The sequence below is a fragment of the Equus quagga genome, chromosome 2 (assembly GCF_021613505.1).
Source record: "Equus quagga isolate Etosha38 chromosome 2, UCLA_HA_Equagga_1.0, whole genome shotgun sequence".
Lineage (NCBI taxonomy): Eukaryota > Metazoa > Chordata > Mammalia > Perissodactyla > Equidae > Equus > Equus quagga.
The window spans coordinates 111,459,388-111,483,901 of record NC_060268.1 but is presented as its reverse complement, the minus strand read 5'-3'; the positions used below and the strand labels follow the sequence as shown (position 1 = coordinate 111,483,901).

Genomic DNA, 24,514 nt, shown 5'->3' with positions numbered 1-24,514 from the left:
GCTAAGTTTGCTAATATTTTACTTAGCATTTTCACATCTGTGCCCAGAAGTGAAACTGGACTATAATTTCCCTTTCTCATACTGCCCTGATCTGGGCTTTGGTTTCAAGGTTATTTTATTATCAGAAAATAAGCTGTAAAGTACTGCTTCTTTTTCATTTGAGACAATCTGTTCTCAAATATTTGGTAGAAATCAATGGAAAAGTTGTTTGGGATGTGGGTGTGTGTGTGTGTGTGTGTTAAATTATTAATTTAATTCCTTTAGAAGTTATAGCTCTACTAACATTTTCTTTCCTCTTGGGTCAGTTTTGATATTATTCTACACAACTGTCCATATTATTTAACTATTGAAAATTTTGGCAGAAATTTATTAGATTTTGCTATCTCTTCTGAAAATATCTAAAATTGCTAAAAGAAATATTTCTTTTTTCCTTTATCAATCTTTTCAGGGTTTTCTTTCCTGCTTATTTAGCTTTTAAAACATGCTTTCTCCAAGTATTTCTTTATACATGCAAACCATATGTTTTGATATGAAGTCTTTTCCTTTTCCATTCTTGTGTTTTTAAATTTCCATGTTGATATGTTTGATCCATAAGCTATTTAGAACCATGTTTTAAAATTTATAAATATGTCATGGCTTTACAGGATTTTTTTGCTACTACTATTACTCCTGGTGGTTCAGTGAATATGATCTTTATGACATCAATGTCCTCAGGTAGTAAAGGATGTTACATTTTATAAATGTTCCACGTGTGCAGTGTTCTATATATATCAACGTTTCAATTTGCATGTAATTAAATTTTTATTAATCTTTGTTAACATTTGTCTGTTATAGTTTCTGAGAGTTGTATTATTATTATGATTGTACATTTGTCTACTTACTTTTGAAAATCTATTAATATTTTGCTGTTGGAAGCTGTTTTATTTGGTGCATAAATGAGTATTTACAGCAAAATGCTTGTTTTCTTGATCCTTCTACAGTGACTTTCTTTTCTTAATTTTGTTCTCTGAGTTATTTTGTCTCACACAGGACAACTGATAAAAAGGAAACTGCATCAGTTTCCTTTTGAGTAATATTTCTTATTGCATTGTGTTCTAATTTTTTTCAACGTTTCTGTTCTGGATTTCTTGATGTGTCTTCAATAGCTGGGTTTTATTTTTCTGAGGTGTGTACAACATGAGCTATCTTTTTTAATCCAATCTGACAATCTCTGTACCTTACCTGGAGAATTTAATCCATTTACTTTTACTGTGATTAATGATATATTTGGATTCACATCTATCATGATATTTTTTATTTTAAAAAATAACTATTTTTGATTCAAAAGAATATCCTTTAAAGCATTATAATAAAATGAACTCCATTAATCCACCACCACATTAAGAATTAGAACATTACCAGCACCATTATATCTATTTGGATGCTCCTCCCCATCCCACACCCTTTCCTATACTCCATCCCAAAGACAGTTACTATCTAGAATTATTATTCTACTGCTTAAAAAATAGGCTTATCAAATAAGCAGACAGTCCTAAAGATATGTGCACATGTGTGTATATTATTTTTTTTTAGTTTTAATTGTCTTTGATCCTCAAAAAAGAGTGCTATACTTTATATAACTTGTGGGATATGTTTTTATCCATCCTTGACATTATTTTCTAGGTTCATCTATGTTGTCATTTATAACTATACTTCATTAATTTTAGTATGTGACTATATCCAACTTACTCCATCTTCATACTGAATAATATTCCTCCCACTCTTTCTGATCTCTCCCTTATTTTATATAATTACAAATAATATTGCTATGAACTCTAGCTTTCATGTTTGTTGGTGTGGACTTTCTAGGGCATATCTCTAGAAGTGAAACTGCTGGGTAACAAGGTGTGCGAATGTTTAATTTTACACAATGATTCCAAATTGCTTTAAAAATGGTTGTAAAAACACTCCAACCATTTAGACTTGGGCTGATCTGCATCCACATCAATACTTGTTATTATCAAATTCCTTAATTTTTGCCAATAGAGTAAGAATAAAATAGTATCTCATGGCAAATTTAGATATAGTATAGACTGTCAGCAGTCTATACTGTTTTCATTTAATGAGTACAGTTTTCATTTAATGACCTCACCTTTTTCATTTCTCCACTTATTCTCCAGTAATGCATAGTAACTGAGAGCAACACAAACAAAAAGCATCAGTATAAAGACTAAGGAAGGCAGAAGACCTTAATTCCTCCATGAGAATAACTTATTGTAAACCCTGTGCCCTATCTATCTATCTATCTATCTATCTTAGATTTAGAGAACAGAATTGAGATAGTTACCATAAAAACATATATTAACCCATTTGTTTCAACAGAAATAAGAAGCCAGATTTTTTCTGACAAGAGATAATGCTGTTTAAACTGATTCTTTTGACAAGTGAAAACTCGCTTTACCAAGAAGGTTTCATAGCAGATGAATTCCACAGATTGAATAAGCTAAATTCTGACTAAAGTTGCTTTTTTTTTAAGACTTTAATTTTTTAGAGCAAAATCAAGAAGAAGGTACAGGGAAATTTCATATACCCTGTGGCCCGCCCCCCTATACTCCCCCATTATCAACATTCCCCAGCACAGTAGCACCTTTGTTACAATTGATGAACCTATATCGACACATCATTATCATCCAAAGCCCATAGTTTACATTAGGGGTCACTCTTGGTGTTATACATTCTATGGGTTTGGAAAAACGTGTAACGACATGTATCCACCATTATAGTGTCATACAGAGTATTTTCACTGCTCTAAAAATCCTCTGTTCTCCACGCATTCATCCCTCTCTTTGCCCCCCAAACCCTGGCAACCACTGGCCTTTCTACTGTCTCCATAGTGTTGCCTTTTCCAGAATGTCATATACGTGGAATCATCCAGGATGTAGCCTTTTCAGATTGACTACTTTACTCTAAGGTTTTGATGAAATACACACTTACATAGCACACGACAAAAATAATTTACTAAATATATTATGCTGGCAAAGGTAACTTGCAATTACATTTCCACCTCCTTATCCCTGTGTACACCAGGTTAAATAAGGTATCTCTAAGTGAAAGAGTAACAGATGTAACTAGTTTTGTTGTTGTTGTTTTTAGTCTTAATAATGCCTTTATGATAGACTTTCCAAAAAACTGAGTTACTTAAATGAGAGGATAATAAATTCTTTGACAAACAAGGTAGTTTCCAATCTTTTGCTTTTAAGAAACTGAACAAGGACATGATTGAATTGTCACACGATAGATCATTAAACATGTTTTTTAATGATGAATGACTATGAAGTTTGGTTCACTGAACTGAGTGATTTTTTTAATAATAAAATTATTTACTTATGTGAACAAAATATGTAACGGACCCTGCAACTTGTCTCTACGACAATAAATAATATTTATACATGGCTATACCATATGATCCTAAAAAGAATAGCTGAATCTATTTCATTATGAGCTATTTTCAGTAAAATCTTACATTTTATATTGAACTTTATCAAAAATTAATTTATGTTGTTTTGAACACGTGTAAACTAAAAATAATTATAACTCAGAAGACAAATTTTAATACTTAGTGACTATGATCGTAGAAAATGCAAAAAATTAAAAATTCAATTTAGATACATATTTGTTTATAAAGAAGTATGATTGAACAATAAAAATATATTGTAATTGGGTAATAGTGCATATGGGAAATGGATTAGAAACACAATTCAAAAGGAAAAACAAAATGATTTGAAATTCCCTATTATCAACATCCTTTACATGCAGCTTTTAAATAGATGATGGTACATATATAATCATTGTGAATCTTTTATTAGATGCACAAAAAATTGGCATAAAAGTGTCATTTCAAAATGTAAATATGGGAAATATGACATAAATGGCATTCTTTGGAACTATTTAGACTTAAAAAGAAATTTAGAACCTAAAAATGTGTGAGGTAATAATATAGCTTTTTATAAATTTTTTAATTTAAATTAATGGGGCAACTGAGTAAAACTGTGTTGAACTGGAGGACTTGCTTGAACCCGCATTTGCACAGCAAGCGTACGATTTCTATTTTGATTTTACGTTTCTCTGGGGAACCCGAGGCCTGGGGTGACTGATGAAGATGACGAGGTGGCTACTTTGTTTTTATTTCCATGACATTACTTAACATATTTCCAGGCCTACTATTTATCATGCATGGGCCTCAGCAAAGTGGCTTGAATACTTAAATTAAAAAATGAAGAAAAAATAACAACATGAAACAGTTATCATTTGTTGAGCGCTTACTCATTTAATACCTAAAACTTCCCTATGAAGGGACTATCAATACCTGTGAACACATGAGAAGGCGGAGGTTTTAAGAAATTAAACAGGACCACAGACAGAGGTGGCAGCACAGCATGCAAACTCGCCAACATTGCATTAAGTGCCTCAGTTTTCTCCCCTTAAAATGGGGATAATAATACCAACCTCATAACCATTCCTAAAATATTTTCTTTTAAAAGCAAATAAAATTATATTTTTTTGGTGGAAAGCCATACATATCAGTTAGGAATATGAGCACACGTGTTCACATACACACGCGCACACACACACACACAGAGGGAAAATAACACACTTTTTATAGCATACTCCCAAAGATTTTCTGACCTTTGTTTCCTCTCTGGACAAAGTGATAGAGACTCTTGTTGCACCACAGACTTGATGTAGCCCCTTGTGTAACATAGAAAGTTTCCATTTGGAATCTGCATTTTATAGCGTAAGTGTAAGCCAGGCATCTAGGTCTCCATCAAGAGTAATTTGGGTGCACTAACCAGTGCATAGACTATTTAATATTGCTAAGACGTTCAACTTACTTCTTGGGTAGCTTCATTTTCTTCACCTTTTCTTCAGCATGTTCATCTGATATACCCACATGACATCCTAATGCCAACAACGTCCTGGAAAACAAAACCAGAGATCAGCGGCAACCATTCCTTCCCTGTGTCCAGAATAACCCAACAGAATAGCAGTTGGGCATAAGGTCTAACAGGCCAGCTTGAAAGCAGAGCAGAAGCCTTTTGTTTTTAAAGCAAAAGGAAAGCATTTATTTATAAGTTACTTACTTTTGAGTAATGAGTAAGACATTGAAAATTGAAATGGCACAAAAAAGGAATACATTGAAAAGGAAGTCTCCTTCAAGCCCTTTCTTCCCCTAAAGGCACTGATTGCTACCAATTCTTGAATGTCCTGCTGGAGTCTATACATGTTCTAAAGCAGCTATGTGTGTGCGTGTGTGTGTGTGTGCGTGCTGTTTTGTTTCCCTTTTATGCAATGGGTATATACAAGAGACAGTTCTCTGCAATTTGCTATCTTGACTTGACAATATAACCTTGATATACTGCCCTTCATATAAAACTGGGTTATTTTCAACAACTCTGAAGTGTTCCATTAGTTGGATGTGTCACAGTGTTTTACCCAATTTTCTGTTTCTAGTCTTTTGTTATTACAAACAATGCCACAATGAATAACCTCATAAATTTAACACATGTACTATATCCTTCATCTGTAGGATAAATTCCTACACGTGATATTACTGGGTCACAGGGTCTGTACATTTTAGAATTTGAGAAATATTGTCAAATGTCTGTAGAGCTGATAATAATTCACATTCCCACCAGCAACGCATGACACTGCCTGTTTCCAGTACCTTTTCCAGCACAGTTATCAAACTGCTTGACCTTTGTTGATTAATAGTTTAAAAGGTATCTCATTATAATTTTAATTTGAATTTTTCTTAATACAAGAGCATTTAAGCGCCTTTTCAGATGCTGAAGAGATATGTGTACTTCCTTTATTCTGTGAAAATAGTGTTCACTTTTCTATTAGAGTTGGTTTTCGTTGATGTATTTAGAAGCTCTTCAAATGTCTGAGACATGAGCTGCAAATACTTTTCTCTAGTTTTGTCTCTTCTCTAGTTGTTTGTCTTTTTACTTTCTTTATGGTGTTCTGTCTATGCAGAGTTTTAAATTTGTTTTATAACGCTGAACTTTTCCATCTTTTTTTAGGGCTTATGGGCTTTACGTGGTACTTAGAAAGAGATTCCTTGCTCATAAAGTCACTTGAAGGACAATGTCCCTGCTTTTGTAGGGGGCGGGGGAGACTATATGGTTTAAGTAGGGATTTCAATTTGTATTTCAAGATGTATACCCAGTTCTCCACAAAATCTTTACTGAATAATCCATCTTTTACCACTGATTTGAAATGCTCCCTTTATCATATATTAAATTTCCTAAATGTTTTTTTGAAATCGTCTTCTGGACTTTCTTATCTAGAAAAGTCTCATTTTCACATGACATATCGGGGTCCCAATTTGCCAGGAACTGTTTACCCATTTCTTAGATATCCTAGATTTCTTTCTCCACTGAATGACCATTTGTTGATTTTCCCAAGAAAGATCCTTACCATTCACATTTAGAATTTAACCTTGAAAGTCCTCCAGGCTTATATAGAACTGGCCTTTAGTACCCATGACAATGAGTGCTTTCTCCTATCTTGATAGAATAAGATATAACAGCATATCTTTTTTGGACTGCAGAATTTCTAAAGTCTGGTCAGTTCCAGTTGGGATGTAGCAAGGATTTAAAATCAATCTATGCTTATCCTCCACAACATTTTAAAAATGAAAATCTGGAGAGATATATAGATATATCATAGATATACACACACACAAGTATGTATATACATACAATAAGTATGTACATACACACAAACACACACACACACTGTTGAAAAGTGAAATTTTAGATTATATACAGCAAAATTAAGATGACTCCATAAAATTACCCTTTGAGTGTTAAACTGCAAAACTGGATAGAGCAAGAACTGACTGAAGTTATAAAATTATCTAAACAAAGAATGTGCCAATTAAAATGAGATTGGTCAGCAATCGAAGAATAGAAAATTGACTGACAGAACAAATACAGGTTATACTTATTCAAACACTGGCCAGGGGAAAGGAAGCCTTTTGCCATCCTTCTCCATCCATTCATTTCTCTATTCAGTAAACATCTGTTGAATGCCACTGTGTGCCAGGCCTGCACTAAGTTCTGGGAATAAGCCCACAGGCTAGTGAGGACCACAGACAATAGTTAATTATGATATAGTGTCCTGTGTGCAATGAGATATGTATAGGGTTATGCAAGTATCAAGGAGGCTACCAAACCCAGCTCTGACAGTACTCAAAGGGTGACAATAATATTAGGATTTGTCTTAACTTCAGGCAATTAAATTTTTGAGTACATGCCCACCAAGAAATCCCCTGATTATCATGCATAGAGAACCCTGAATAATACACTGAGTGATGACCTTGCAGGCCGTACTGAGGGAGTCACACTTATGTGGATGGATTAGGAGTCACTGAAGGTTGTGCTCAGAATGGCATAAGGTAAGAAGTCATCAGGTCGGAAATGTACTTTTTAAAGGTTTATTTCTTATTATTTTAGTAAATTGATAGAATTGTATGACCATCACTACAATCCAGTTTTAGAATATTTCCGTCAACCCACCAGGTCCCTCATGCCTATTTGCAGTCATTCCTCACTCCTACCCCCAAGCAACCACTGATCTGCTTTCTGTCTCTATAGACTTGCCTTTTCTGGACATTTCATATAAAGAGAATCAAACAATATGGAGTCTTTTGTGTCAGGCTTCTTTGACTTAGCATAACGTGTATTAGGTTTATCCGTGTTGTAGTGGGTATCAGCAGTTTATTTCCTTTTATTGATGTATAGTATCCTGTTGTATGGCTATATCACATTTTGTTTATCCAGTCATTAGTTGATGAACATTTTTGCAGTTTCCAGTTTTTGGCCTTTATGTATCATGCTTCTATGAGCATGCTTCTGTGAACATTCATGTACAAGTATTTGCATGGACATCTGCTTTCATTTCTCTTAGGTAGATATGTAGGAGCAGAATTGCTAGGTTGTATGGTAAATTTATGCCTAACCTTTTAAGAAACTGCCAAACTGTTTTCCAACATGGCAGGACCATTTTACATTCCCACCAGTAATACATGTAGGTTTCAGTTTTTCTACAGCTGCACCAATACTGAGTATGTCATCTTTTAGATTACAGCCATTCTAGTGTGTGTAGTGGTATCTCTGTGTGGTTTAATTTGCATTTTCCTAACGATTATGATGTTGAGCATCTTTTAATGCATTTATTAGCCATTCATATATCTACTTTGGCAAAATATATGCTCAAGTGTTTTGTCCATTTTTTAAGTGGGCTATATCTATTCTTATTATTGGGTTGTAAGAGTTTCTTATACATTCCAATTTACTACAAATCCTACTAACACAAGCTTAGATCATTCATAAATATCTTCTCCCAGTCTGTGACTTGTCTCTTCAGTTTCTTCACAGGGTTTTCTTGTAGTGCAAAAGGCCTAATTTTTGATGAGGTCCAATTTATTGATTTTGTTTTCTTTTACGGCTAATGATTTTGGTATTATATCTAAGAACTCTATGCCTAACCCAAGGAGGTTTTAAATGAGAGCAACAGATCATTTTAGAAATCTATTTAGCAATGCTGTCAACAACACCAAGTTTTTGGAATAAAACCTCTTTCGTCTCTATATTATCTTTATTAAAACCATTTTATTTGATTTACCACTGTTTAACTCACTTGTTTAAAGTTTTAAAAAGTCTGCTGAAGGATGGGGAAAGAGGAGCGCACTACAAAATCTGAACTGAGACGCCTGTGCAGAGGCTAGATGTTCTGAGCTGTGGTAGAAAAGAACAGAATAGGGAAGTACAAAAGGATCAGCTGAGGGTGGGTTCTCTGTCCTTTTATTCTTGTTTTTTCCACACTAACTCGCACATGCATTCGGTAAATATTTACTCCTAGATTAAGCAGCAGGAATTGCTTAAGGTGGCATTTTAGTACTTAAAGTTTATAGCCACAGAAAAGAAGAGTAAACAGACTGGGACAAAGCCCAAGAGACAACATGAGGCACCCTGTAGATGACAAGCATTGGTGTGTGAACACCCGGTTAGAGACTGAGCTTTATCATTTATTCATTCATTCATTTGACGCATGTGTACTGAGCTCTATGTAAAGTTTGAAAAGTGGCGAATAAGATCAAGTGAGAGGCCAGCCCTCAAGAAACCTAGGGTCTGGTGGAGTAGACAGGGCATCATGTGATTACACGGAAGTTTCTATGCTGAGAGATACAGAAGGGATGAGTGCCTACAGAAGGAGGCCTTCTTGAGTCAAGGAGCTCAGCAAGCGCTTCCCTAAGAAGAAGTGACCTGAGATGTAAAGGATGAGAACAGGGCACCGACGGGAGCATTCCAGGAAGAGGACATATAGAAGGCTCTGTGGTGGAAAGGAACGTGCAAACAGGAGGGCAAAACAAAGACTAGAGTGACAGCAGGCAAGAAAACAAGAGCAGCCTCCATACGATGAGGCTGGTCAGAGTGGAAGCTGGATCTTGTCAGACCTTTAGGCAAATAAAGACACTGTCTTTATCTTAAGAGCACTGAAAAGCCATTAAAAGAATTTAAGTAGGAAGAATGGCATGGTCACCTAATTGTTTGAAAAAGATCAGCTGGCTATGAAGTATGGAATGGCTAAGGGAGGAGCTAGGGTGTATTTCACTGGATCTGTTGGGAGATATTACAGCCAGGTGGGAATAAAGGTAGTTTAGCTAGGGTGGTAAAGGGTGCTGGTAGTGTTGGAGGTGATGGTGTGGTAATAACATCTCTGCAATGGAAGAAAGGAAAGGAGTAGATAGGTTAAAAGATGATTAGAAAGGCTTGGGTGAGGGAAAAAGAAGTGTCAAGGATGACTGAGCTATCTGGTTTGTGTTTTAGGGGGCACCTGACAATCTAAGAGAAAGAACACTGAAAAATGCCTGAGATCGGAGGGGATAAAAAAATCACAAAGTTTGAGGCACATTGCAACATCCATGCAACTTGGAATCTGAGTAAATATGTGCTGGATACCATGCTAGAACTCAGTATATGATGGTGAATTAAAAAAAAAAATCATAGCGCCTGCCTTCATGGAGCTGAACGTCTAACAAGAAAGGCAAATATTAACCTCAGACAGTAACATTAAAAATTGTAGTGAGAGCTATAAAAATATTCTAAGGTGCTATGAGAGGAAGAGATGGGGAAGGTCTCTTCAAGAAAGTAACATTTAAGCAGAAAACTAAGGGTGAGTAGGGAGAAGCCTGTCTAAGAGTAAGGCAAAGAACTCTCCAGGCAAAGGGAACAGCATATGTGAGGCAGTAAACAGTTTAACTCATGGAAGGGAAGACACCATGGGGCTGGAACATTGTGAACAAGGGCAGGAGTGATGCAAAATATTCTGAGAAATGGGAGGTGTCAGATCATCTTGGGCTTGCACAGACTCTTGAGGATATCAGATTTTTTTAGCTGCAATGGGAAGCCACAGCACAGTTTTAAGCAACATGTGTATGAATGCATATGTGTGTGTGCATAAACTCTGGCTGCTGTGTACAGAATGAATCAGAAGAAGGCAAGTGGGGAGGACCAGTTACGAGAATACTATGGTAGTCAAGGTGACACAAGATGGTGGCTTGGATCAGGATGACTACTGTGGAAATGGGGGAAGGGGACAGATCAGAGATATACTTGGGAGGACTTGGTGATGGGCTGGATGTAGGGATAAAACAAAAGGAAGAGTCAAGGATGATTCCTAGATTTCTGGCCTGAGCAGAAAGATGAATGAGGGTACCATTCACAGGTGATGTAAGGCTGCGGGTCAAGGTGCCTCAGATGCATCCAGGGGAAATATCAGCTGAGGAATGGGACACACACTTCTGTTGCTCAGAGCATATGTCTGGGGGAGAGATGATGTACATTTGGGGAGCTCTCAGCACTTGTGTGCTATTTAAGTTATGAGTGTGATGAGAATACCGCCCAAGAGTTTGCATGGTGAAAAGAAAGGGCCCAGGATCAAACATAAAGCATCACAACATTTAGAGATTGGGAAAATCATTGCCAGCAAGAGACCGAAAAAAAGAAGGTACAGAGACAGGAGGAGAACCTGCTCTTTTAGACAAAAATCATGCCTCTCCCCTGAACAGCCATTTTTCTCCCTTCTGTATTGCCCTCTTCACTGTCCCTGTGTCCTTATCCCTCACCCCACTCCCCCACATATGTATATAAACACATCACATTTCCTAAAAATAATTTTAAGGTAAACAAACTACTTGACCAGAAGAAAAATATTGTTGCGGTCTCACTACATTTTGTTAACTTTCAAAGAAAAATTGTATGAAAGTACATTATACGTTGATTAAAAATCATTGTAACATTCATTTCCTAAACTTGAGCCATTTATTCAGAAATTAAGATCTGGAACTGGGAAAATATTGTATGGACTGAAAACTAACTCAGAAACTAAAACTTTCGTAACACCGTTTAAAGTGGGAGGACAGCTGACAGGCATGCTGTCACAAGCTGTGCTGTTCTGAAAGGCGGCGTCAGAATTTCGCAGTCTGTAAATACACAGATGACCGTTCAAATCTGAAGTTGTCTTTGCAAACAATTTACATAATGGAAGAAAATCATAGAGAAAGTATCGAAAATTCACATTCACATTCATCACTCCTCTACCCAAAATAAGGGATATTCTGAAACAATCTTTTGCTTATTTGTTATTTGGCACTCCTCAGGACTTACATGACTAAAGCTGTTAATCCCTTCCATGAGATATGTATATCTAAATTCCAAAATATATATATATTTAACTTAACTTTTCTACAGTGCTTCCTCTATCAGACATGTAGTGCTAACGGCTTCCTCAGTATTATATCATTTAGTCCCCACAACAATTCCATGAAGTAGATACATCATGATCCCCATTTTACTGATGGAAGAAAATCTACGATTCCTTTTGGAGGAGGAAACAAGTCCTTGCATCAGACCATCCATCTCCGGACCCTGTGTGCTCACCTACCCTGCTCTGGAGCCTGCCAACTAAATAGAATAAAAGAAACACAGAAAGAAAGGACTGTGATTTCTCTAAACTACTGGAAATGAGTATAGTGCAAATTTTGGAGAAGCAAGGGCTCTTTTTGCCCTAATTTAAATTTTAAAAAATAGGTGAAATCAGTTCATTGCAAAACCATAAAAAAAAAAAAAAAAAAAAACATAAGAATTAGCACATGAAAAGGGTTGTTAGCATTTACCATCCACAACAGCACCATGGGACAGTCAGCCTGATGATGACCCAAACCAGCCACCAGCCGCTGTTAGAATGAGATGCCGGGAATGAGCCGAGATGACACGCAGCAGTCAAAGGCCCAGTACACTGAATGCAAATACGGAGATTTGTACACTTCAGTGCTTCCGAAGATTTGCTCTTTGCAATAGCTGGCTTAGCTGTCAGTGCCTAAAATTAGGGGGAATGTACTGCAAATTTAACTAAATTATCTTAGACCATGACCTTTCAATAAACATTTTGTTGTAAAAGATGGGCAAATGATGAGCTGCTCTGAATTGCTAAGCTAAATGTGCAAGCCTCACATCAGGACCACAAAGGAAAAGGAGATTCTGGATCCAAGGTACACAGGTCACGGCAACGCAGTATGCATTCCCTACTCCAGGCAAGCTTTGGCATTTTTTACCTTTAGGAGTTTCTCAATTGACTTGATTCATAAACACTCTTTTTCCTTTTAAGTTACTAGTAGAACCTAAACTCATTCTATGCCCAATTTGTTTATTTCCATAGTGAAAATTACTACCACATCTTTCAAGAAATAGACCTGAACTCAAATCCTAGAATTTGAAACAGTGTTTAAGTTTATATTCTGGGTCCTGGGTTAAAATAGCTTCAGTGGAAATAACTCCCTATTCTTAACAAAACTGAAACAAACAAAAAGGGCAAAAGTATTGTTTCATACTTAATATATGTATTAGGATAAGTGACCTATTTGAACAAATCCAGTTCTATACGCCATCAAGGATGGAAAAAGACCAAAAGAAAAGTTATAATCTTGGGCTGGCTCGGTGGTGCAGCAATTAAGTTCACAAGCTCTGCTTCCATGGCCCGGGGTTCACCAGTTTGGATCCCGGGTGCAGACCTATGCACCGCTCATCAAGCCATGCTGTGGCAGGCGTCCCACATATAAAGAAGAGGAAGATGGGCGTGGATATTAGCTCAGGGCCAGGCTTCCTCAGCAAAAAGAGGAGGATTGGCAGCAGATGTTAGCTCAGGACTAATCTTCCTCAAAAAAAAAAAAAAAAACAAGACCAAACAAAAAGTTATAGTCTTTTCAAAAATATTTTCTGAACTTTTCTATATTAAAACTTGAAATTATTTCCCTTCCTTTATTTTATACCACCTCATTCTTTCATCTGCAATGGTTAGTGGCAAATTTCAGGAGAATAGTTGGCAGAGCCACTGAAAAGCAAATCTGCCTTTACAAGATGACATCAAATACTCTACAGTGGCTTTTCTCAAAGTGTGGTCCTCAGACAAACTGTCCCGAGGTACTCTCTGAAACAAGGATGCCATGGTTAAATCAGTTTGGAAACTCTCATAAATGGATTTCCCATCCCACTTCAGAGATTCACAGTACTAAAAATTTCATCAACAACAACAAAAACTTAATTATTTTAACTCAGCATCTCTTAAATATATTATATCAATGCTTCTCAAACTCTGTGGTAAAGGACCAGTTTTCTTTACTTTCCAGTCCATCATGGTTTGATTCTCTGATAAAATACAATAAAAATTATTAGAGGAAATTAAATTTTTAAAATAAAAGACATATAACATACAAGCCTACATTTTATAAATTTAGATTCAACAGACATGAAATTGCTCCTTTAAATTGGCATAAAAGTTTCTAAACACTTGTTCCTAATATCATTACTTATCTTGTCACAAATCAGTAGCAATTTGTGCCTGACCCGGTCCACGGCCCACGGTCCAAACTCTGAGCAGCACTGAATGGGATCACAGAACCCTTGTATTCCATATTACCCATGAACATCCGGGAACACTCTTTGGAAAACAGTTATATAGACACAAAGACAGAAAATAACACCGTCAAAGTCTAATTCCCCAGAAGTACTGATTCAATCTGCCTGTGCATCCTGAAAAATTCTAACTGGAATAAAAATCAGAGCTGAATTCGACTACATCAGAACTTTGTTTCTTTCAGATAAGGGAGATTGGAAAATAAGAAAAGTTAGGAAACTCACTTCAGGGTCTCAAGCGACATCTGTAAATTGTAGTTGCGTTCCTGCTCAGGCAGCTTGGAAAACTCCACCAGACACGGGTGTTGTCTCTTATTGTCATCTCTAACCTGAAACAGGACAGGAAATCGGCATATGATAGTCTCCAGTGTCCGACACCAGCAGTGGGAATCCAGTTTTTTGGTGCAAAGGGAAAGGGAAAAGCAAGAAGGAAAACTCAGCTCCCCACCCCAGCAAAGCTGCCTCTGTGATCCCCAGGCATGGTTCATGTTGAACTCAGGAGGAAAAGCTGGCTTATCTGGGCTCCCCGTTCCCATCTATTTGGCACATTCCTGGCCCCAGCCTCCACGCCTGCTCTACCCTATAGTCACATGCTCACTCCCTTCGTAACTTGCAGCATTGGCTTAAATCTTACTTTCTCAATAACGTTTATCCTGCCCACCTTCCCAATACGGCAATCTGCCCATCCATTCTTTTCTTTCCCTTTTGTTCCTGTGACAATTACCACCTGCCAACAGATTAGATCTTTATTTATTTGGTCATTATCTGTCTCTCTGAACTAGAACATAAAACCACGGAAACAGAGACTTAGTCTCTCTTGTTCTTTGATGTCTTCCCAGCACCTAGAACGTGCCCAGCATGTGGCAGGAACTCCGCACATGTTTTGTAAACTGAAATGAATTCTATGTAAGAAGGGTGTAGTGACGACTTAGTTTCAATGTGCAGTAATTTTTACTGCTGAGCCAAATGGATTAGAGACATCAATTAACAACATGACTGACTGACGGAAACTCTGTGAGGTGGTTCCAGCTGTTCATTTCACCCCCGTAAGTTACTTTCTGCTCTCACAAAGCACTCCAATATCTTAACAAAATCAGTTAGCATAATATAAGCGTTTTTCATATTAATCCTTGAAAGTGTGTATTAGCAATCAGATGAAACTAAGTTCAAGATTTTAGGGATGAATTAATGAGAAAGATGTTCTATATCCCTGCATTAGTAATTAGGTTTTTTATCTTCTTAGAGACCTAAATTACATAGGCATTACTGCCGAGGTGGCACCCAGATGACAGCCATATGCTGTCAGGGAACAAATTACTCCATGGGAATAATTACCATGTTCTACAAATGCCACATAAAAAGTATGCAAACACGGGCAAGAATTTTTTTTAAGACTTCCGAAGTCAAGTTAAAAGTAAGACATTTATTCTTTTCTTTCTGGTGATCATTACAAATGGATGGGGCTTATACAAAAGTATATATTATATATGCTTATTTCAATGTATAACCCTGGAAATGAAATCTAGCGTTACAAAATTTAACTCTGAATTCTAAACATAAAAGTAAAAGTGAATGTCTAAGTCCTAAATTAATCTATTCTCCATTTATGTAATTTCCTTCTCTTCCCGAAGCCAGAGAATAACTGACACCTCCACCCTCTTGGGTGTCCAAGCTAAAGCCAGAAATCTGCCCAGATTTCCTTCCCTCTCTTACCCAGATGCCATACTTGAATTCCAAAACATCTCCTGCAGTCATGCCTCTCCATCCCACTGCCAGGCCCCCAGTGTGAAACTCACCCGGCTCACCTGGCTCACCTGCGCCCTCTCCTTGACCTCCTTCCTGCCTCCAGGCTCACTGCTCTTCCACACTAACAGCAGAGCTTCTTTCCAAAGCACAGACTTAAGCACGCCATCTCCCTCCTAAACATTCTTCGATGCTCTTTACCCCCCTACAGAATAAAATCGTATTCTGCCAAAAGCCCTTTGTGAAGGCTTCCTGTCTACCTGCCCAGACTTCCCACCTCTACTCCTCTGCATCACTAGCTCCTTGCTCTTTATCCTCTGACAACGCTGAGCGACTGAAAGGTCATTGCCAATGTCCCGCTCCTTCCACCTCCATGCATTTACACACACCATGTCCCCAGCCTAGAATACCCTCCTGCTCCCTGGTTGCTAGTCAACTTGTAACTTGTCCTTCAGACTTCAGATTGAATATTTTCCTCCTCCTGGAAGCATTCCCTGATTTCCCAGGAGAGACCTAATTAGTCCTCCTCCTTCACTCTGTTAGCACCTCTGTTATAGTACTTAGCTTGAAATTGTTTGCATGTCTATCAGTCACCTAAACTGGAAGCTCCTGAAAGACAAAGTGACTAAAAGCCAAGGTCCTTTCAACTTTGGAACCCGAGTACGAAGCAAAGGCCAGGTAAATACTAGCTACCTAATAAATGTTAAAAGACAGATGAATGCCTGAATGGATCTGCCTGATGTTATTCCATAAAACAGAGCTCTTACATGATGCTTCTGTGAAATATATACCAAAGACATTTAAAGAAACTCTTATAAGTTCTTTGCAAAAACCAAAAATAAACAACAACAAAAAACCAACTTACTCAACATACTGGCCAGTTTACTCCAAAGTAAAACACGTTTGAATACTTCATTGAAAAAGTTAAAGAATTTATGGAATTCGTCTAACAACAGAGACGTACTTAAGTCTACAACAATAGAGATCGCACAGTTGCGATCATCACTACTTATGTGAAAGGAGTTTTAGGGAAGCCCTCATCAAAGAGGCAGGGCGCAAAGTCGATTGTTAGATGAAAGAGCAACGTGAAATCTCTTTACGTGTCAATCTGAGACTCTCCCAAATTGCTGGCCTTCTGATATGATACTCGGAGCTGTGCTTGCCCAGAACGGATCCTGAGAACACAACTGTACCTTTCCATCAGCAAATATTTGTATGTTTCCTGCACCAGGAAAGGGGCCAGGAGCTAAAGCTACAGCCGCAGACCAAGTGCTTAATCTCTGCCCTTGAGGTGCATAAGGCCCAACGGCGCCCTCATCAGCCTCAGACTAGGTAAAGGATAACTGGCTACAACCGTGAGAAAGATGGCTCTGAGGAGCTGTATTCCCTTTTGGTATCTGGAAACCAAAACGGTGCTTTGAACAGAGCAGTAAGATGAGGTATGGTATTGAACCACACTGAATTTAACTGGAAGAACAGATAATAATGAGACCTTATAGTTTCCTCACTTTTTAAAGTAGAAATATAACTAAGAGTTCACTGGAGAACATCATCATTTAGGCGATCTTAGGAGTTGCAATAGAGCTCATCTTCCTTGAACATAAACCCACCACACAGTTCCTGTTACCATATGCATTTTTTGAGGAGGTGTTTTGGTTTGTTTGTATGAAATCTTTTTTAATCCTTCCTAGCCTGCAATCATCTTTTCCCTCATCTTGAAGCATACAGTGAATTTCGTCTATAATTCCTCCGGCAATTGACTGTGTACTCATTTATAATCTCTCTCCTCCTACTGACTTTAGTTGATGGTTAAATCTTTACTGAGCATTTGTACATTTCCTCAAGTTTTAAAAGTCAATGAATGTAGCACAAAACTAGGTACTTACTAAGTGTTTGAAGATTTGAAATTGTTTAACCATGATTGAGTTAATGAAAGGATCCCGTTTTCTGATCATGCTTCTAGATCTGATGCTAGAGACCCTGGACCCTAATCCCAGCACAGCTACTTCTACTCTGAGACTTCTCAGCTGTGTCGTCACCGGAAAACTGAAATTCTAACACATAGCCCAGTGCGCTGTTATGAAAATTTAACCTAATAACCTGTGAGAAGGTAGTATGAAAAGGTAAAGCTCTAAATAAAAATATAAACATTACAAAGTAGGATGGAGTATCATATGGTATTACTACTGACAGTAGTCATAGATGTTCTTTATTCAAAGCTCAATGCAAGAAACTATGACCGGAGTGATTACATTCATGTCTATATTTAGTCAAATATAAGAAAGTGTTACAATCTTTGGGATATTTAGACTAACAATATTATAAAAATGAAAGTATTGCCACAGTCCCCCTAAAAACAGGTACACACTGGGATTACATAATTGTTTTGTTTTGTTTTTAATCTAAATGTTACTGACAAACTGTAAACTAAGATCTTTTAAAAATAATCCTTTGGAAACATAGCCAATTGCTATTCTTCAGCCTGTCTTCCACTTGTGAGGTCAACTGTGAACCTCTGCCCACAGGACTTATGCTGCTACACACAACTGGGGCTCAGAGAAGTGAAACCCAGTGGCGGAAGAAGGAAATTGACTTCTTTTCTTTTCCACTTTCAGTTTTCACTTTCAATTTCAATGAGATTTTTTTCTAGGTGGCTTAGAAATCAATGCCTATTGTCTGTACATGCTAACATTGATTTAAAAATAACCTTCAGCCTAAAGATTGATAACTTTTCAATTGTCCAGGCATCTGAGCCATCCTTCAATGAACCCACCAATATTGTCATTCCCTCTAGCAAAGAAATACTGCACGAACACTAATGTGTAGGGGAAAAAAATCAATCCAGTCGATTCATGTCATCACATAACAGGATGAGTGAGAAAAAGTTATGTTTTCAGAAACATCTATTAACAGAATCTGAAAATAAATTTCAAAGTTATGTACCGGACCATACTGCCAGCCAAGTTCAATTTTATTCATAACCCAGAGTTCATGGATATTCTCTGCCAGTTTTTCTCTTATCCGCTCTAGATGAGGAGGCAACACAATCTAAAATTAAAAAAAAGAAAAAGCACACATTACAAACAAATGCAATAAAACACAGTGCTAATTTTCTTCACTGTGAACTAAACTAAATAAAATTCTCTCAGAAGTCATTAAAATGTATAATATAACCGGATTCTAAACCTCCTAGTACGACTTAGTTATAAAAACATGACTAGGTATCTAAATATTCTTTAGGTAAGTTTGAGGGACTTCTTTTTTTTTTGTATAGCTTAGGTTTCTAATTGAATTTATGAACAAAAGTATAGGAAGAAAGAAAAGAGTGTTGGTGGGAATGACCACCATTAAGAAAGATGTCGTAATGGATGTGGGATAGCCACCAGAGTAGGGATTATTTAAAAAGAGAAATCACCCCAAAGTTCTTAAACCAACCTGGGCAGCATCTGCAGGCCAGGATGAAGGCAATCGGTGCCCAAAGGATAGTCCATTGGCTCTTTGAGCCTATAAATACCTGACTGCAGTGACTTATGTTTTCCCTTAACTCTGCCCTGTTACTTCTAGCAGTTTCCAAATGTAAGCCTCAAGGGAAAAGATCTTTACACGTTCCCACTAAAAAAGGGAAGTTTAGTGACCTCTTCATAAAGAACAGAAAATAGTTTTCAAGCTGAGGGTTTGGCCGTTCACGCCTGGTGATGCGTTTATGTGTCACCCCACATCTAGTCCCTCCACAGACAGAGCAGGCAACCGCCTCCGAGGGGATGAGGCAGAGCTTCCACACGGAAAAGCTATCACTGCTTCCTTCCAGAAACAGCAGAGGTTATCGAGGTCTCAGGAAATCCTAAACGTGATATCATTGCATAATCCCATTGCCCATTTCAGTCCATTTCTATCCTTCCAACCCCAATTACTACTAAACTTTGGTAGCACTATGTTATATAGATATATCCTGTCACATTCCAGAAATGGACAACATAAAACTGAATTTTAGCCATGAACAAAGCTTGTTTGTTCATTTTACTACAGAATATAAAAAGTCAGCAAGGAAAGACAAGAAATGTGATTCAAAGAGCTAAACAAGTGGTTACTGAACGACCAAAGCTTCCGAGGCCTGGTATTAATTCGACTTCACACTTTAGAAGCAATGCCTTTGATCTTCAAAAACTAATAAACTTTGAATATCTAACCAACTTTACTGAAGCTACTGCACCATCAAAATAAGCAATATTTAATTCATTGTCAATGTTGGGACACTTTCACATCTATAAACAGAAAAGTAAGAACAATGGCTGACACTACTTGGGGGCCTATCTGCAAACTATTGTGCTACCGTGTTATATATCACCTACATCAAAAGGACTCTTAGCATCCCAAGTGACAGGATGAGTAACTTCCTCAAGGTCCCAGAGTAATGCATTTGATGTCAGGCATTTTGACTCTAGAGCCCACATCTCAATTTCTACCAAAGATAAAGGTCAGTTAAATGGCTTCAAAATAATGTATATCTAGATGGGAGAAGAAATTAAAAATTCTACCTCTACCCTACGTAAAAAGTACACACTAAAATTAGTATGCATTACCTCGGGTTGTGACCTATTAGTGCATTACAAAATCAATTTAGAGGCTTGGGACCATCCTTAAAAACATAGGTGAATGGGCATGCGTAAAGGTGGGCATTATTTTATAAAACTTGTTTCAATTATACATATACACATTGTATTACTGTAAGACATTCCTGTGGGTTGTAATCAAAAGAGTTTGAAAGCCACTGCATATCAGCTTGACTCCAACACAAAGGGCTGCCCCCAGAGCTGATCTGGGTACCTGGCTGGTATCCACAGGGATCGGCGTGAAGGCGGCTTGCGTCAGGGAAACTGTGGGGCCCAGGAGGTCCCGTGTATAAGTTCTTTCTTGCTTGTACTCTCGGCTGTGTTCCACCTTTAACTTTTCTTTTGGCAGAACAGCTTCATAACAAGGAGCATAGCCCGGTGGAGGGAGAAATTTAAATTCTCCGTGTCTCCCCCCGAGCAGAAAGCGTACCCTGAAAAGGACGCACGTCAAGGTCAGTTATGTCTCTGGACGTACATAAAAGTTTCCTAATCGACAAAACACAAGGAACAAATTATTAGTAAACAATTTACTTTAGCAGAAGCCATATTGTCTTCCCTAAGTACCATCATAACGTTGGCACCTTAGAGTCTAAGAGCTCCCAATCATAAAAGGTAAAACCTGATTCAATTATGTGAATGGATCAGCAAAGACTTACCATTCACAGGAGAAATAACAACAGCACAGGCGCTACGTTCCTGTGTGAGCAAAATATCTCTCCGTAGTAACTGGTCATTTAATGTTTCAAGGGGCCCAGATAATGGGCAGAGAAAGAGCAGACGTGGTCTAAATACCTCTATACTTAAAATGACAGGGCTGGACAAGGCACGATAAAAAGAAAAACCAGTCACTTTCCAGTGTCCAATTTCCCAGTGAAACTCCTTAAAGGAGAATCAAATGATATGTCCATTTGCTGAAGAGAAAAGGTAACCTTATTTCTTATTCTTATTCAACAAAAACAAAAAAACTTACTAAACTCTTTTATACATCATACTCATTTAATTAAAAACAATTTAATCTGAGTTCCATTGAACAACCCTCTTAGAAACATAGCTAATTGATACCAACTTCTTGGGGCTCTCAGCTTACAAAAATAAATTCAAATTTTCATTTTTGTTGTAATTCTTTTTCCAATTTGTGTTTTCATTCCAGGCCAAAAAATATAAATGAAATAAAAAGCAAAGAACAAAAAGTGAGGAAAAGCAAAAAGTTTAACACATTCCAGAAGCTTATAGAAAGAAATATAGTTTGTATAAATACACCAGAAAAGGTCCCTAGTACTAATATTTCATGATTACTCTGTCCCTTCCTCAATATGGTGCTTTTGTAACTATGAATTATTCATGTGAGTAGCATTATAATGAAAAGAACAACCACAATAAATGGATGGTCAGTGGTAATAAGGGAGCCACTCTTGCTAAGTAGGTACATACTTATATTAATAGATGACAGCGTGGCCCCTTATCACAAGACTATTGTTTATTAAAGTTCTCTTTGTAGAACTCCAAAGAACTAGCATTTTAATTTCTTTTTCCATCTGGTAGTAGCAAAAAAGCAAAGGGTTAGAGGAAACCATCTTGACCCAGCTGACCACGGCAGATAATTTACAAGTCTAAGAGTAGAGGGTAACATGGAGAGGAGCCATCTTGACCTGACAAACAAAAAAAAAATTTAGTTTCTGTAGAAATGAGAGGGTTTGGAGTGGGGTGGGAGAACATGATGAAAAGAAAAGGAAAAGGAATGCAAATGAGATAAGAAAATAAGTGGTATTTTTTACATAATGTTCATTTCAATTATCAAAATAAAAAAAGTGAACTTAAATGGACTTGAAATATTTCCAGACACTGATTTGAGGATGAGTTAGTAGACTGCGCACATCTAAATAGTAGAAGATGTGACAAAGCATTCAGACTCCCAAGATTCCCTTCTTGATAAACCTTACCTCTTCCTACAAGGGACAAGCAAATGTCCTGTGGACAGATGCCCACGAGTGAGAGAAAACGTTAGTGAAGCAGGAGTGACGGCAGTGCAGAGTCTTCTGTGAGCATATGAGAAGTGAGAAGTGAAATAGACCAAAAAAAACACAGAAATACTAACTTTATTCCTGCAGAGAAACTAACAACTGGAAAGAAGAGGCCATCAATGTTGAAATTCTCAAACATTCCTTGCACGGGTTGTCCATTAATTCGGAATGAGATGCTTGGGGCACTCAGATCTAAACAGCAGCTGATGACATCATCAGTTCTCAACAGATGTTGGTTTGGTGAGCTCACAGTACGAGCAATACAACCTATGGGAGAAAAACATTAAGGAAGGTAATTCTATCTCAGAGAATCATCTTCAGATCCAAAGGCAAAGATTTGAATAGGTAGTGACAAATTAACGCAAATGCTAGAATAGAATAAATCTTGTATGCATATTAATGTTGTATGTTAAATCCTTTGCCAAAAATATGTTGCTTTTTTCAGGAGCCATGCTGCTATCTTTGAAGTAAAATGGACCTTCTGATACACAGAAATTTCTGCATGTATATGGCTGGCATTTGATGCAGGAATCAGATGAGAGCTGATGATATAATGATGTCAGAGGAAAATCTCCAGGGAACATTTGAGTTCAAAGAGCTACTTCACCACCTACGACTTGTATGACCATCAGCAAATTACTTAACCTCTCTAAACCTTGATTTCTTGTAAACCAAATGCCATCACCTTGTAGAGTTGTTGTGATGATTAAATTAATGGTTTACAAAAACACAGAGTCTCAGACACAGCAGGTGTTTCATGTCAGTCCTGTTTTCAAATATTAAGGCTCCTTTGTTTCATAATATAAAAATGCATAAGGATAATGAAAACAGAAAGTGTGATCATTCATTCATGCACTGTTTATTGACAGACAAATATATGCCAATTGGTTTGTTGTTGTTTTACAATGTATTTCATACAAGATCTTGGTTGGTTAGCTTCTTAAGTACAGCAGGATACAATTTGAGGCATGAAAATGATATTTGATAAACTTCATTTCTTGTCCTGGTCAAACTATGGCCTAAGCCCATTCTTTTTTTCTTTTATTTCTTTTTTTTTCTTTTTGCTGAGGAATATTCACCCTAAGCTAACATCAGCGCCAATCCTCTTCTATTTTGTATGTGGGTTGCCACCACAGCATGGCTGCCAACAAGTGATGTGGGTCCACACCTGGGAATCAAAACAAGGTCACCAAAGCAAAGCGTGCTGAACTTAACCACTAGGCCATGAGGCCGGCCCTGGCCTAAGCCCATTCTTGACTATATCAGAATCCCCATGGCATACTGGAAGACAAGAAAGTAAGATTCTCCCAAACACACATGCTCACAAGCACAAACACACAAAATTCCTCAATTTAAGCAAAGACAAAAATAGATTTCATGATACAAGCTTTGCTTTTTTCATAACACCTTTTTTTCCTAACATGCCACGATTTTTACCAACAGCATATTTGAAATGCCAGTAGTAGAACATATCTACTGTTTTTTAAATGCATACATTTTTTATTTTATCAATATTCAAACCTGCAAAAAATTTACTGTCAAGTGGTTCTTCTAGAGTTCCCTGAGTATAATAAAGGCAGTTTTAAAAAAATCATATAAAAACAATGGGGCTTACAGAAATAGGTCTATATCCTTGTTTGTATCAAGATCTGTAGCTAATAATAATGTTATTACATAAATATTTACTATAATCCAAATGTATTGCTCAGTCTGAAGGATATTATTATGCTGATGCTAATGACTATCTAAAAGTCACCATGGAACACTGTTTTGCAGTGCCTGAAACAAACAGGTAAGATACAAAAGATCACTAGTGAACAACCTGAGGCCTACGGTTTCAATGGCACTCACGTTGTTGAATCCACTTAGAAGCATTTTCAGGTTGCATTTATATGAACTCACAGCAAATCCATAGGAGAACTACATTCCTGTTCTCTGCATTAGCCAGAAAAGAAGACAGCAGCAGTCCGACTTAAGGCCCTGGATTACAAGCCTGTACCTATCATTCCGGCACTGTTCTACAACATTCCTCCATACTTCTATAGCTAAATTCTCCAAAGCCCCAAGGCTTTTCACACTTTTGGCGCTTACAACTTGGATTACAAACATACTTGGATGTTTG

At 37.3% G+C, this 24,514-nt stretch overlaps 1 protein-coding gene across 4 annotated transcripts in view; it reads right to left on the bottom strand.

Moving 5' to 3' along the window:
- RYR2 (ryanodine receptor 2) overlaps positions 1-24,514 on the bottom strand; it is a 678,741-nt gene that overhangs the window by 265,134 nt on the left and 389,093 nt on the right. For all 4 annotated transcript variants that reach the window (XM_046653495.1, XM_046653496.1, XM_046653497.1 and 1 more), the window contains exons 21-25: positions 22,467-22,659; positions 20,586-20,802; positions 18,705-18,809; positions 14,244-14,347; positions 4,872-4,955 (exon numbers count right to left, since the gene is read on the bottom strand). In XM_046653495.1, coding sequence (XP_046509451.1) covers positions 4,872-4,955; positions 14,244-14,347; positions 18,705-18,809; positions 20,586-20,802; positions 22,467-22,659 — 703 coding nt within the window. The remainder of the gene's footprint in view (positions 1-4,871; positions 4,956-14,243; positions 14,348-18,704; positions 18,810-20,585; positions 20,803-22,466; positions 22,660-24,514) is intronic.